We start from the raw sequence: 15276 nt of genomic DNA on the forward strand, positions 1-15276 counted from the left end.
GAGGCACGTTCCATCAAGAAAGCAAGCCAGTGCAAACAGCATTGTGGATTTTTGAGGAGATATTTACTGAACCCTGTGGTGGGTGCCATAGGGTTATTTCTTAATGAAGTTGCTCAGTCATGAAAAATCATTGAAAGAATGCTTGTTGTAGAGATGAAATAGAATTTTCCTACTAATTTCAATGGAGTTGGGAATAAGTATTTCAAAAGGGCCTAACTGTGCCAAAAACTGGGCTGAATGGATACAGTGTGTGTTTGTGTGTGTGTGTGGAAATGTAATCTATAGTGACAATGTTTTGTCTGCCAACCCAATTCTGAAAACTGGAATGGCAGTGCCAGTGGAAAAATAAATGGTCATAATGATCGTTTGGTATTGTGAGCTTAGACATTTGATTGCTGTGTAAATGAATTCATCAATATGCTTTTATCTAAACTGCTGCTTGATGGTGATCAGGGATTTGACAAAAGAGAGTTAATGGCTGTGGATGGTTGCCTGAATGGGTAATTCAGTTGGAGAAGTGGGGTCTCAGACCTTTGAGCATGATTTCAGGTTAGCATGCATCCAGGGGTGGATTTACTGGCATCTTCAGTCCAGAACAAAACTATGAATATGCTATTAATATAATTTTGTTTCCCTCAAAATATTGAAGACTAGGGTGGTATACAGGAGTGACTGACTCCCTTGTAAGAATCCATTAGAGGAATGTAAAGGTAAAGGGACCCCTGACCATTAGGTCCAGTCGTGACCGACTCTGGGGTTGCAGCACTCATCTCGCGTTATTGGCTGAGGGAGCCAGCGTACAGCTTCCAGGTCATGTGGCCAGCATGACAAAGCCGTTCTGGCGAACCAGAGCAGCGCACGGAAACACCGTTTACCTTCCCACCGGAGTGGTACCTATTTATCTACTTGCACTTTGACATGCTTTCGAACTGCTAGGTTGGCAGGAGCTGGGACCGAGCAACGGGAGCTCACCCTGTTGCGGGGATTCGAACCGCAGACCTTCTGTTTGGCAAGCCCTAGGCTCTGTGGTTTAACCCACAGCGCCACCCGTGTCCATTAGAGGAAAGGGGAGGGGGGAATTGCTCTGCCAATGTAAAAATACAATCATACCTCAGGTTACAGCCGCTTCAGGTTGCATCTTTTCGGGTTGCGCTCCGGGTTTTGGCACGCACGCATGTGCAGAAACACAAAGCTGTGCTTTGTGCATGTGCAGAAGTGCCGAATCATGACCCGCACATGCGCAGACACGGGTTGCAAATGCTGCGGGTTGTGAACATGTCTTCTGCGTGGATCATGTTCGCAACCCGAGCGTCCACTGTAAAGGGCTTTTGGAGGCAAAGAGCAACAGCATTTCTATGCCTGCTTACATTGAAGTAAACTCATTTGAATACTTTGAGTCAGCATGCATAAAACTATGATAAGAGCAATCTGAAGCCCTGGTTAGAAGCAGCAGGCTGGAACAGCTCAAAGTGGATCTGCAGCTATGTCCTAAGCCACAGGTCTCCAACTTTTGTGGACCAGTGGGCATATTTGAATTTTGAGAGCGTGCTGGGGGTGCTGGTCACAAAATGGCTGCTGTGTGGTGTGTGGCATAACACAAAATAACTGTCATTATGGCCATAAAGGTAAAGGGACCCCCGACCATTAGGTCCAGTCGTGACCGACTCTGGGGTTGCGGCGCTCATCTCACATTATTGGCCGAGGGAGCCAGCGTATAGCTTCCAGGTCATGTGGCCAGCATGACAAAGCTGCTTCTGGCAAACCAGAGCAGCACATGGAAACGCTGTTTACCTTCCCGCTGTAGCGGTTCCTATTTATCTACTTGCATTTTGACGTGCTTTCGAACTGCTAGGTTGGCAGGAGCTGGGACCAAGCAACGGGAGCTCACCCCATCACAGGGATTCGAACCGCCGACCTTCTGATCAGCAAGCCCTAGGCTCAGTGGTTTAACCCACAGAGCCACCTGGGTCCATTATGGCCATGGCATAACCCAAAAATAGTTGCCAGATTCTGTGTCCAGATATGCAGACACAGACTTTCTCCTGAGAATAACCAGCCCGTCTGAAAGTCCCAAAATACAGTTCCCCGAGCGATCTAGGCCCAGTTCTCTGCGGCAGCTTTTTAAGTTTTAAGTACTCCCATTCGCATTGCATTTACAAATATCAATTTTATTGTTGTACTGTACAAAGTGTCACATATACGTTATGTTCCTTAGAAGTGTTCTTCCAAAGGGATTTTTATAAGAGCTGGTCTTTGACCATAATAAAGTATTCTTCTTCTTCTTCTTCAACCCAAAAATAGAGAGAGTAACTTCATGGTGAGGTTTTCCCCCATAACTGCATTTCTAAACTAGAAACCAGTTTATGCCTGTCATATGGCTACTAAAGGCACAATAAACCTGTTTTCCCCCCATGTCAACCATGCTCCAAAGCCTAGGCTGCCATCCTATACCCACTGACCTGGTAGCAAGCCCTATTAAACACTAAGAGACTTACTTCTGAGTAGACATATATGCTATTGCGCTGTAAGTGAATTATTAATTCTGCCAGGTCTTCAGCTCCTACATAGCATGAGAAAGTTATGACGCTGGAAGATGAGCCCCTCAGGTCGGAAGGCGTCCAACATGCTACTGAGGAAGAGCGGAGGACAAGTACAAGTAGATTCAGAGCTGATGAAGCGGCTGGGCCAAAGCCGAAAGGACGCTCAGTTGCGGATATGCCTGGAAGCGAAAGGAAAGTCCGATGCTGTAAAGAAAAATATTGCATAGGAACCTGGAATGTAAGAACCATGAATAGAGGTAAGCTGGATGTGGTCAAAAATGAGATGACAAGAATAAATATCGACATCCTGGGCATCAGTGAACTAAAATGGAAGGGAATGGGTGAATTCAGTTCGGGTGACTATCATATCTACTACTGTGGGCAAGAATCCTGTAGAAGAAATGGAGTGGCCCTCATAGTCAACAAAAGAGTGGCAAAAGCTGTAATGGGATGCAATCTCAAAAATGACAGAATGATCTCGATACGAATCCAAGGCAGACCTTTTAACATCACAGTAATCCAAGTTTATGCACCAACTACCGGTGCTGAAGAAAGTGAAATTGACCAATTCTATGAAGACCTACAACACCTTCTAGAAATGACACCAAAGAAGGATGTTCTTCTCATTACAGGGGATTGGAATGCTAAAGTAGGGAATCAAGAGATAAAAGGAACAACTGGCAAGTTTGGCCTTGGAGTTCAAAACAAAGCAGGGCAAAGGCTAATAGAGTTCTGTCAAGAGAACAAGCTGGTCATCACAAACACTCTTTTCCAACAACACAAGAGACGACTCTACACATGGATATCACCAAATGGGCAGCATCGAAATCAGATTGATTATATTCTCTGCAGCCAAAGATGGAGAAGCTCTATACAGTCAGCAAAAACAAGACCTGGAGCTGACTGTAACTCAGATCATCAGCTTCTTATAGCAAAATTCCAGCTTAAACTGAAGAAAGTAGGAAAAACCACTGGGCCAGTAAGATACAATCTGAATCAAATCCCTTATGAATACACAGTGGAAGTGAGGAACAGGTTTAAGGATTTAGATTTGGTGGACAGAGTGCCTGAAGAACTATGGATGGAGGCTCGTAACATTATACAGGAGGCAGCAACGAAAACCATCCCAAGGAAAAGGAAATGCAAGAAGGCAAAATGGCTGTCCAACGAGGCCTTACGAATAGCGGAGGAGAGGAGGCAAGCAAAATGCAAGGGAGATAGGGAAAGATACAGGAAACTGAATGCAGATTTCCAAAAAATAGCAAGGAGAGATAAGAGGGTCTTCTTAAATGAGCAATGCAAAGAAATAGAGGAAAACAATAGAATGGGGAAAACCAGAGATCTGTTCAAGAAAATTGGAGATATGAAAGGAACATTTCGTACAAAGATTACCATAATCAAGGACAAAAGTGGTAAGGACCTAACAGAAGCAGAAGACATCAAGAAGAGGTGGCAAGAATACACAGAGGAATTATACCAGAAAGATATGGAGGTCTCGTACACCCCAGGTAGTGTGGTTGCTGACCTTGAGCCAGACATCTTGGAGAGTGAAGTCAAATGGGCCTTAGAAAGCACTGCTAATAACAAAGCCAGTGGAAGTGATGATATTCCAGCTGAACTATTTAAAATTTTAAAAGATGATGCTGTTAAGGTGCTACACCCAATATGCCAGCAAGTTTGGAAAACTCAGCAATGGCCAGAGGATTGGAGAAGATCAGTCTACATCCCAATTCCAAAGAAGGGCAGTGCCAAAGAATGCTCCAACTACCGCACAATTGCGCTCATTTCACACGCTAGCAAGGTTATGCTTAAAATTCTACAAGGCAGGCTTAGGCAGTATGTGGACCGAGAACTCCCAGAAGTGCAAGCTGGATTTCGAAAGGGCAGAGGAACCAGAGACCAGATAGCAAACATGCGCTGGATTATGGAGAAAGCTAGAGAGTTCCAGAAAAACGTCTACTTCTGCTTCATTGACTATGCAAAAGCCTTTGACTGTGTCGACCACAGCAAACTATGGCAAGTTCTTAAAGAAATGGGAGTGCCTGATCACCTCATCTGTCTCCTGAGAAATCTCTATGTGGGACAAGAAGCTACAGTTAGAACTGGATATGGAACAACTGATTGGTTCAAAATTGGGAAAGGAGTACGACAAGGTTGTATATTGTCTCCCTGCTTATTTAACTTATATGCAGAATTCATCATGCGAAAGGCTGGACTAGATGAATCCCAAGCCGGAATTAAGATTGCCGGAAGAAATATCAACAACCTCAGATATGCAGATGACACAACCTTGATGGCAGAAAGTGAGGAGGAATTAAAGAACCTTTTAATGAGGGTGAAAGAGGAGAGCGCAAAATATGGTCTGAAGCTCAACATCAAAAAAACCAAGATCATGGCCACTGGTCCCATCACCTCCTGGCAAATAGAAGGGGAAGAAATGGAGGCAGTGAGAGATTTTATTTTCTTGGGCTCCTTGATCACTGCAGATGGTGACAGCAGTCATGAAATTAAAAGACGCCTGCTTCTTGGGAGAAAAGCAATGACAAACCTAGACAGCATCTTAAAAAGCAGAGACATCACCTTGCCGACAAAGGTCCGTATAGTTAAAGCTATGGTTTTCCCAGTAGTGATGTATGGAAGTGAGAGCTGGACCATAAAGAAGGCTGATCGCCGAAGAATTGATGCTTTTGAATTATGGTGCTGGAGGAGACTCTTGAGGGTCCCATGGACTGCAAGAAGATCAAACCTATCCATTCTGAAGGAAATCAGCCCTGAGTGCTCACTGGAAGGACAGATCGTGAAGCTGAGGCTCCAATACTTTGGCCACCTCATGAGAAGAGAAGAATCCTTGGAAAAGACCCTGATGTTGGGAAAGATGGAGGGCACAAGGAGAAGGGGACGACAGAGGACAAGATGGTTGGACAGTGTTCTCGAAGCTACGAACATGAGTTTGACCAAACTGCGGGAGGCAGTGCAAGACAGGAGTGCCTGGCGTGCTATGGTCCATGGGGTCACGAAGAGTCGGACACGACTAAACGACTAAACAACAACAAAGCATGAGACAAGCCTACCGCAAGTCTCCTTCCACATTTGCCTTTCTGTAGGGAGGGGGGATTTTTTAACCTTCATCCACACTTATTGTGTAGTAGTATTTGCAGAAAATAACATCTGTGGACTACCTGCTTTCAGATGAACCCAGCACAGGAAAGATGCATCCTGGATGCTTGGGGGAAAGGAAGGGTAAACTAGGAAGAGTCTAAGGACTAGAAAATAAGACAGAAGCAGCAAAACTGCACCAAGTGGGAAGGAAAACAGCATCTCTTTGGGACCCCAGAGATCCTGTTGCCTAGTGCCCAAACACATTACCAGTACTTATTCATTGCAGCTCTGACTTGATTCATTGGCTAAAAACAATAACAGGTAGGAGTAGTCAGGCTACCTCACAGAAATTACTAGCACATTTGGCTTCCTGTTTTTCTTGGAGGACTATAGACTTACTTTTTAAATAAATGAAAGCTTAAGAGTCTGGGGCCAACTGGTTAGGCCACCAGTTGACAATCCCTGTCCTAAGGGCTGCTGCATGCGCTGACCAGGACAGGAGTTGCTGATGAGTTATTAATATTATTTTGCTGCACCAGTTCTAGTCTAGTACATCAGAGGGTCCCAAATTGTGCACCTTTCCAGGTAACTAACCAGTTTTGGATCCACTCTAGGGCCTTAGGATGGTGAAAACTATGATGGCACCACACACTGCATGCAGTATGGAGCTCCACAGTAAGTAGTGTCTTTCCAAGAAAAAAAAGAGAGAAAGAGTCTATGAGAGTTAGGCACCTCTAAGGCACTGACCAGGTGATCGTAACTGCACATAAGACTGGGCTGAATGGATTAAGTGTCTGTGCGTCTGTAAACGAACGAAAGAACGAATGTGTGCAGAAATGTAATACATTGTTGCACTATTTTATTTGCCAAATCAACTCTGGAAATGAAAATAGCTGTGTGTAGAAGGAAATGTGGTCAAAACGATCATTTTGTTTAGACACGATTACTGTAAATGAGTCTATCACTATGCTATTATTCATATCTCAGGGATATGAATAAGAAAGTTAATGGATTGGATAGTTGCCTGAATGGGTAATTCACCTGAAGGGATGTGCTGAATCAACTAGCAGTTTGGAGTGTGTGTTTTTCCAGTTAGCATTAGCTGGAACTGGGGTATAATATAGGAATACTATACAAGTTGCTCTCTTGGGTTTTGCTGCCAGTTTTTAGGAGTCTGCTCTCTTCACACAGGCTCTATTTGTATATTCATACATAAAGTGATTACAAAGTCTTCTGTGCTCTATAATTCAAAGAAAACTAATCCCTAAAGTAAATTTTAAAAAGTTGAAATATATTTCTGTTCTTCACAAAACTCTTGTGTGTTTTGCTTAAGGCTAGAAGTAGATCTTGGCAGCAGCTGGATTTTTTGTTTTCAAAGATGCGGGATCGGTTATTGCATGCTTCTTTGTCCCAGAAATCTCCAGTTCAACCTTAAAACTGTTATCCAAATCCCACTGTTATCCAAATCCCATGCTTGTCTACTCAGAAGCCCCACTGGGTTCAATGGAGCTTTCTCCCAAGCAAAAGATGTATAAAGAGTAAGCCCCCAATAAATTCAATGGGACTTACCTCTGAGTAAGCATTTTCAGGATTGTCCTATAAGTCTGAAATCTCCTCTTAGGCTCTATTTTAAGATGATGACTTTAAGATGATACACTTTGTGGTTTCAACATCAAGTTCAACTCCCCCACCCCACCTTTTTTTCTTAATACCAGGTCCACGTTCAATATTGTTATGTTTTCAGAGGTTGTAATGCAAGTATAACCCAATCTGAGGTTCTGGAATTTTTCTTATGGACTAACAAAACTGCTGCTTTTCTAAACCCTTTAGTAACAGCCATGTTTCACTATACCGTATTCACACTATAGCTATTTGCAAAGGAAAAAACCCACACATATTGAGATTTTGATGTGCCTCTAATTGAAACTTTTAAGAGACTTAAATCTTCACATCACAGTTCACAAGTCATGCTTCATGTGCTGAAACATTTTCCTTTGCATTGAGAAAGATAATCAAATATTGTTGTATTACAAAATCTTGCAATTTAAAATGAATTGAGCCATATCAATTGTGCTTGCCATTTTTTCTACCAGGCATGTTTTTGAAAACCGAAATTAGCAATGGGGCAGGGGGGTCCCAACTAACAGTTATCCTACTTGCCTAGGACACCGACACTGGGATGAAGCCCAACTTTACACTCAGCTGGTGTCAGGTGTGCTTGAAGCCACCAATTTCTATGGTGGGCATGCCCAACACTGCCACTCAGTACCAAACAATTCCACTGCGATGCCTAGGAAGCTTTACTCTCATACTGTACTGACTTCATGACAGGAAGCCAGGCCTTATGAGGAATGGTTGAAGGAGTTGGGTATATTTAGCCTGGAAAAAAACTCAGAGGAAAGAGAATAGCCCTCTTCGAATAGCTAAATGTCTGTCACATGGAGGAAGGAGGAAGCTTGCTTGCTCCTGCTCTGGAGGGTAGGACTCGAACCAATGCATTCAAGTTACAACAAAGAAGATTAGGACTAAACAACAGGAAGTACTTTCTGACAGCAAGAGCTGGTCAACAGTACAGCGGTCTCCCTCAAGAGGCTGTGGACTCTCCTTCCTTGGAGGTTTTAAAGCAGATTGGATGGCCATCCCTCAAGGATGCTTTAGTTGAGATTCCTGCATTGCGGGGGGTTGGACTTGATGACCCTCGGGGGGACCCCTTCCAACGCTACAATCCCGTATTCAGCCGCGCACTGCATTATTCCTAACGCGTGTCTGGCCAAGCAGCGGTACCCACGGGAAGCTGACTCCCAAGGAAGCCGGGCGGGCGGGGGGCGGGGCTTCAACCGCAGGAGCAACCGCGGCTCCCCCTACGTCACTCCGCTGCTCTAACCGCCGCGCCGGCCGTTCTCTCGCGCGCATCGCGCATGCGCCTCTCCTCCCGCCTCCCCCCTTCATCGTTGCGCGCGCACCTCGGCTGTCCCGCCTTCCTTCCCCCTCAGTGGCTGCCTCGGCCGGAGGCGACGGTGGCGTCGAATTGCTCCCCGCGGCGGCCACCGCCGCCTCCCCCCGCCGCTCTCCGCGGAGAGAGCTCGGGCCGCCTATGGCGGGTGTTGGGCTCTGAGGGCGAACGCGGGAGGAAGTTCGCTCTTGCCCCCGGCATGACGGGGCGGCGGGGCGGAGCGGCGGCTGGTCCCCTGGGGGAAGCGCTGCCGCCGCCGCCGCCGTTGCTGTTATCCCCGTGCTGCGCCGGGGGGGCGTCTTCGTCGTCGTCGGAGCCGGCCCGGGAGCTCTTCGAATCCTGCCGGAACGGCGACGTGGAGCGCGTGAAGCGGCTGGTGAGGCCCGAGAACGTGAACAGCAGGGACACGGCCGGCAGGAAGTCCAGCCCCCTCCATTTCGCCGCAGGTACTCGCGGGTGGCCAGGTCGCCGCCACCGCCTCGGGCGTCTCCGCCTCTGACTCTGAATGTGAACGGGGGTTCGTGGTACAGTGGCTTTAGGGCCGTGGGGTTGGACCCCTTCCGCCGAGGAAGGTGCTGTTTGTTTATTTGGGGCTTTAAGGGGAATCATTCAGGGAGTTGGTGGGCGGGTGGGTGTCCCCACGACTGCGCACGTTTCCCTCGTGGAAATGACCTCTTGGAGCCTATAAGCCCCCCCCCCGGTCCCTGATCTCTGGCCATGCAGGAGGAGCTCACGAGATCCCCGTCCGTGAAAGCAGCCTGTGGGGGCTCCTGTTTAAATGGCCACCGTAGCCAAGAGCAGCCAGACTCCCCCCCCCCCCCCACAGCGAGGGAGGCCTACAAGTGGTGGCGTGGGCCGACCTTCCGCTCCGTGGGCGGGATGCATTGTTTTCAGAGTCTCCTCGGAAGGGCTGCTGTATACCTGAAAAGTGGCGTCCAAAGGGGGGAAGCAAACCGGGACTCGCCAAGTCCTGGCATTCCAAAGGTGTCCAGTTTGAGAAAGAAACGCGTTGATGGTGAATTTGTTAATAAGTTTGCAATCCACTCTCGGAGCTAAAACGAGTGATCCTGTAAACAGTTCACGTTGTGCTTTGTGGGCGCTTTCAGGAAGGTGATGTTGCTCAAGGGAGATTAAGAAGCCCATTGTGTGTAAAACATGCACATAGATGGGTTGTTGTGATTAGGCAAGTGTGTGTTTAGAAGTTCCTGGAAATCATTGGTCACAATTTACATGTGCACATGTCACATCAGAGTTGATAATTATTTTGTGATTCCATCTTGTAATTGCACACAAGGATGCCTTCTTCAGATCCAAGGCTTAGGTGGTGTTTGCAACCCTGAGGTTGCTAGAGCTGGCCCAAATGGACAAACTGAGGAAAGGAGACTGGAGCTTCTTAGATGCAGGTTTTCCAAAGCCTACTGATTTTGGCTTGCTTCCAGATAAGTTTGTTTTGGATTGCATGTAGCCTTAATGCCTAAGTTGTTTAGTCCATCTGGCACGGTAAACTACTGAACTGTCATTAATTTGCCCAGATAGGAACAGGCAAACTTATCCTATCAAAAAACCCCAAATGATGTCTAGACCAGCAACAGACCACATTTGCATATCACACCAAGCCATGGCTATGGCTTGCTATGGCTTGTAACAAACATGCAAATATACTGGCTCCCTAGGAGGCTGTGTTTCCTTTGCTCCTCCCAAGGTCACAGTTTCTTAGGTTAGTGTGGCACAGCAGTTAAGATTTGGTTTACCATGTCATCTGAACCTGGATTTGTGATTTAAGCTCTCTCCTTAACATTTGTCATTTGTCTTATACTGTACTTACAGGTAGTGGTTGAGGAGGTTGCCTGGTTTGGATGGAACACTAAACCAAACTTTGGCTTAGCAGTTGTTCTGCATTAACCTAAAATACTAGGGAGGAACAATAGTGGTACAAGGTTTTCTCCAGAAGCATGTTTACATTTGCACAAAACTGTGATTTGACATGCGAACTACCGGTAGGCCCCAGGTGATTTAAGGAGGGGGCAGCACACAAGGAGAGGGAGACTGACTAACCCTTGCAACCCCCATCAAGAAATCCCCCATGTGGCATTTAGGTTTACGAATAAACTTAATTGCTGGGGCAGGAGCAAGTTCAAGAAGGGGTTGTCATAGGCTGAATCTACCTAGAGACAAATCCCTTCAGCCCACAGGCCAACCCTCAGCCATACTCACTGGGGGAACCCACTGAGGGGAAGGCATCCCTACAAGTACTTTAGCCCCGAGCTCTTCAGGGCTTTGTTTTGTATAACCAACACTTGGATTTGGATCCCGTGGCTTATCTTCCATAGATACTCCAGAGAAAAGCATGCCCATGTGGGCTGGTGAAAGTTGACTTGCTTGCTTTCACCTCCCGTGCATCCCCTTCAAACCTACCTTGAAGGTTGAGGGCTCCTGCTGAATGGGGTGAACTGTATACTGCAGACGTGTGCATTCAAATCCTATACTGTTAGACCAGGCATCCCCAAACTGCGGCCCTCCAGATGTTTTGGACTACAATCCCCATCTTCCCCGACCACTGGTCTTGTTAGCTAGGGATCATGGGAGTTGTAGGCCAAAACATCTGGAGGGCCGCAGTTTGGGGATGCCTGTGTTAGACCATAGTATTTTTTAAGAATTGGAAGCAGCATAACAGATGGATCATCGCTTATGCCAGGAGCAGACAGAAGGTAGATCTGCATGATTTGCAATAGATATAGAAGGGTTTCTGACTGAATTGAATATTAGTATGCAAACTTGATTTTTTAAAAAAATAATAATTAAGCTCTGGGATGGCTGACATTTTGTTAATCATTTATCTCAGCTTCTATGTTTCCTACTTGTAAAATAGAAGCATTAATTAGTTTTTTTTTTACAGCTCTACTGCCTATTGCTTGAATTTTGTCTTAGAATCCCTGATCTATAGTAACTCAGCTATACAGTAGACTTAATCTTTTATTTACTGTATACATTGTCAGGTGCAAATGGTCTACCCTATGTCACCATTTGTTAATCTAGTTCCACCCCATAGCCACTATGTTGCACCAGGCAACATATATCCTGAAGGCTACCCATCCCAGGTTGACATTGTGTATAGTTAGCCCATGGTTCCCTGGGCTTCTGTATTGGGATTCTGTATTGTTTACTGATGATGCTGACTCTGGCAACTGTTTCTCTGTCCAAATGATAAAACTTCCATTTGTTTACTATATAATGTTAGAAAATGGAGGTTTAATGCAGAAAGGAACATTTTAAAAATCCACAGTTGGGCAATACCTGTACCTTTATTTGAACCACCAAAATGTCAGATGTTTGGAACTAAATAGGGTATTGTCCAACTGCCAATTTATTTATTTACTAGTGTAATTCAGCCCGTTCAATAAACGGGCGCTAGAACATCCTGGGGTTCGGAGAAGCGCTTCTCCGACCCCTGGGACCTGTCCTTGCTGTCGGCGGCAGGGGGACAGGAACGAAGGAGGAGAAAGGGCTGCTTTCTCCTCCTTCGTTCCTCTCCCCCAGCTGTCGACAGGAAGGAGACGGAGAACAGCTAAAGCAGTCTTGCAACCAAATCCTGACTCAAAACTGATTGCAATATGTGTTATCCAGAAGAGCCTGGATTTCCAGGTCATATTCCCCCCCCCCAAGAAGTTGACAATTATATTAGAATTCATTTGACGAATCCAGAGAGGGCTTCTTGAAGCATTGGCCTATCAATGCATCCTTCAGATCAGACAACATGTAAAGAGGCATTTGTAAGTCAAGGCAAGGAACCAAGCTTTTCTTTAAGCATTTTTTCTTAACCGTTAATGTGTTTTAATGATCAAGTCAGCAGAGGTTCAAGGTTCCTGTCTGCATTGTCAGGTAAGGGAGTCTGAAACCAATTAGCTAACATTATTTTGTACTTAGTCCTTCAAAGTCCTTTTTTCCTTACAAAACTAAATAAAAAGAGTTCAGTGATTGCAGCAGGTATGACGGGAAGCATTTAAAGGATTCCTTTATTTTTTTGCATTAAAAAAAAGGGGGATAAATTTAAAAATCAGAATCTGACCTTGAAGCAAGTGGATTGGACCTATATAATATTTACACTGGTCTGATTTATGACAGGGCTGTGGATATTTGGGGTTTTCCCTTTTAAGGTTGAGCAATATATTTTCAAGATCACACTTACAGTTGGCGATATTATGACATTATGTGGGTATGGAAAGGATGTCATTCCAATTAAAGATATAGAGATTGATTCCACCCCCACCTAATTACAGGTGGTAGGATTATTGGAAGGTATTGGGGAAAGCAAATCTCTCAAATGTAAGTGATTGTGAAGGAGAAAGAATGAAACTGACTGGGACTACTTTAAATTAATGGTATCACTTTACATCATTTTGGAATGGGAGATTTTGCACCAAATATAATGTAGATCCATTCTTTTGCTATGAAATATCTGTCATATCCTATATGATATTTGGCATATCCTATATATTTGTATTTTTAGATGCTCATACATTAGTTATTAGTTTAAATTGCCCCAACATATGTGTTTGGGAATGGTGCTAATAATCCATGACTTGGTGTGTATTAATATAGAGCGCTGGGCGTTTTATTCTGTTCAGCTTCTGTACTCAGAAAAAGGACTCTCCTTCTAAGGAGCCTTGTTAACTCTAGGTATGCATCAAAAGCAGGCAAAGTGAGGCTGTGTGGTCTTGGGAAGTCATTTCAACCAGATTAGATTGTTCGCAGGGTGCAGAACTGCCCCACTGGGGAAGCGACAAAGGAAGCTGAAAGCAGCTGGATCCCCGCCCTCCCTTCCACCCTCCCCTTCCCAAGCCAGGTGCAGCCTCATGGGGGCAGGAAGGGGAATATTTCCATGCAGGGAAATGTAACTTGCTGGGCTGCCCCGTCTCCCAAGAGCGCACCTCGGACCTGCCTCGGCGCCCCTTCCTCCCTTCCCAGGTCCATGTTTGAGTTACCGGTAGTAATGGGTGTTTAATTGGGGGAGGGAGAGCAATTCTCCTCTCCCCGAGGAGGGGGCCTGCCTCTTCGACTCTGCATTTAGAGAGAGAGAGAGAGAGAGAAGGGAAAAAGCAGCAGCCGTGAGAGGGGAAAGTTGCGGCTGCGTTTCCCTCCAGTGACTGCCTGAGGTGGTTTGCTGTGGCGAAGGGTGGGCGGTTTGTGTGTGTGTGTGCGAGAGAGAGAGAAAGAGAGAGAGAGAAGTGCACGGGTCTATCCCGCAGCCTCCTCCTTCTCGCACTGCTGCTTAGAAGCGAGTGGTTGGCGTCCGCAAACGGTAGGCAGAGGGGTTGGGGGGAGAGAGCGTGCGTGCGTGCATTCCAAGTCTCTGGTCCAATCCCTGTGTTCCTGGGACACATGCGCATTAGCGCGAAAACGGGACACAGGGACTGGACGCAGGGACAACTTGCATTTTATATATATAGAAGATTATGGGCACACATTGTGTTTTTGCAAATACTGTTTGAATAAAATTAGGGAATGTATACTTAGAACTGATAAGAAAATACACAATGTATACTCTCCCCACCACCACCATTTCTGTTTATTTCTTGAAAATGTGGAGACTTCAAAACTTCAGGAAATTTAAAATCTCCAAAATAGGAGCTGTCTCCTGTTCTGTTCATCAGCCTTTCTTTTATTTGGTTAGCCAGAAGCAGTTCTTTGGCATCTTGTCTAGTTATAGCACTCATGGAATATATAAGGAAGATTAGCAAGTTAGATTTTTGTTTCTTAGCTTTAGCTTTCTTCCTTTGAAGACTGACTATGTAAAACTACTTTTTTGTTTCAGGTTTTGGTCGAAGGGATGTAGTGGAATATTTGCTTCAGAGTGGTGGTAACGTTCATGCACGAGATGATGGGGGCCTCATTCCACTTCATAATGCCTGTTCTTTTGGTCATGCTGAAGTTGTCAATCTTCTCTTGCGGCATGGTGCAGATCCTAACGCACGGGATAATTGGAACTACACCCCCCTTCATGAAGCTGCCATTAAGGGCAAAATTGATGTCTGCATAGGTAATTTTTGAAAACACTTGTGGTCTTTGGATCATTTGTGGTTCAATCACCATCAGGGCTGTGTTTGTTGAACTAGCTCCTAGGTCCTGTGATTTTCATAATATGGTGCTGGTTTTGACAATGGTTCCAGAGCTGAAAGTGATCCACAGGCAATTTTTTAGTAGTGCATGATGGGGGCTGGGCGGCAAAGGTATGAGAACCACTGGTTTAAAACTGTCTCCAGTGGTTTTTTTTATATAAAGTGACACAATCATGCATATCTTTTAAATTGGAAAACAAGTTTTCAGACAATCTGAGGCTTTCTTGTAGAAATGAGGATACATTGTTCTTTATTAAAATAATATAAACTAGTCAACTATCCCTGAAATACCAAGTTGTTCAAAATGTAGGTTGTTATATAGATAGTATGTAAATGAATTTTCTTATTTTTCATTTTTGTGAAAAGCTGGTTATGGATAGTATCCAGCTTGGTTGGACAGGATCTGTCTGCATACATTCAGAGACATTATCTATGTTTGCACATAACAAGCCTAAATAACAACAGCAACAACAACAATTTATTATTTATACCCCACCCATCTGGCTGGGCTTCCCCAGCCACTCTGGATGGCTTCTAACAAAAGATTAAAATACAGTATTCCTTCAAA

The 15276-nt window shown here is 45.2% G+C and overlaps 1 protein-coding gene across 4 annotated transcripts in view; it reads left to right on the forward strand.

Moving 5' to 3' along the window:
* Positions 1-8571: 8571 nt before the first annotated feature.
* The window catches only part of TNKS2 (tankyrase 2), a 37731-nt gene continuing 31026 nt past the window's right edge, over positions 8572-15276 (forward strand). For all 4 annotated transcript variants that reach the window (XM_035137784.3, XM_035137786.3, XM_035137785.3 and 1 more), the window contains exons 1-2: positions 8572-9038; positions 14405-14629. In XM_035137784.3, coding sequence (XP_034993675.1) covers positions 8792-9038; positions 14405-14629 — 472 coding nt within the window. In that variant the 5' untranslated portion in view covers positions 8572-8791. The remainder of the gene's footprint in view (positions 9039-14404; positions 14630-15276) is intronic.

This window comes from Zootoca vivipara, chromosome 5, assembly GCF_965207765.1.
Source record: "Zootoca vivipara chromosome 5, rZooViv2.hap1.1, whole genome shotgun sequence".
Lineage (NCBI taxonomy): Eukaryota > Metazoa > Chordata > Lepidosauria > Squamata > Lacertidae > Zootoca > Zootoca vivipara.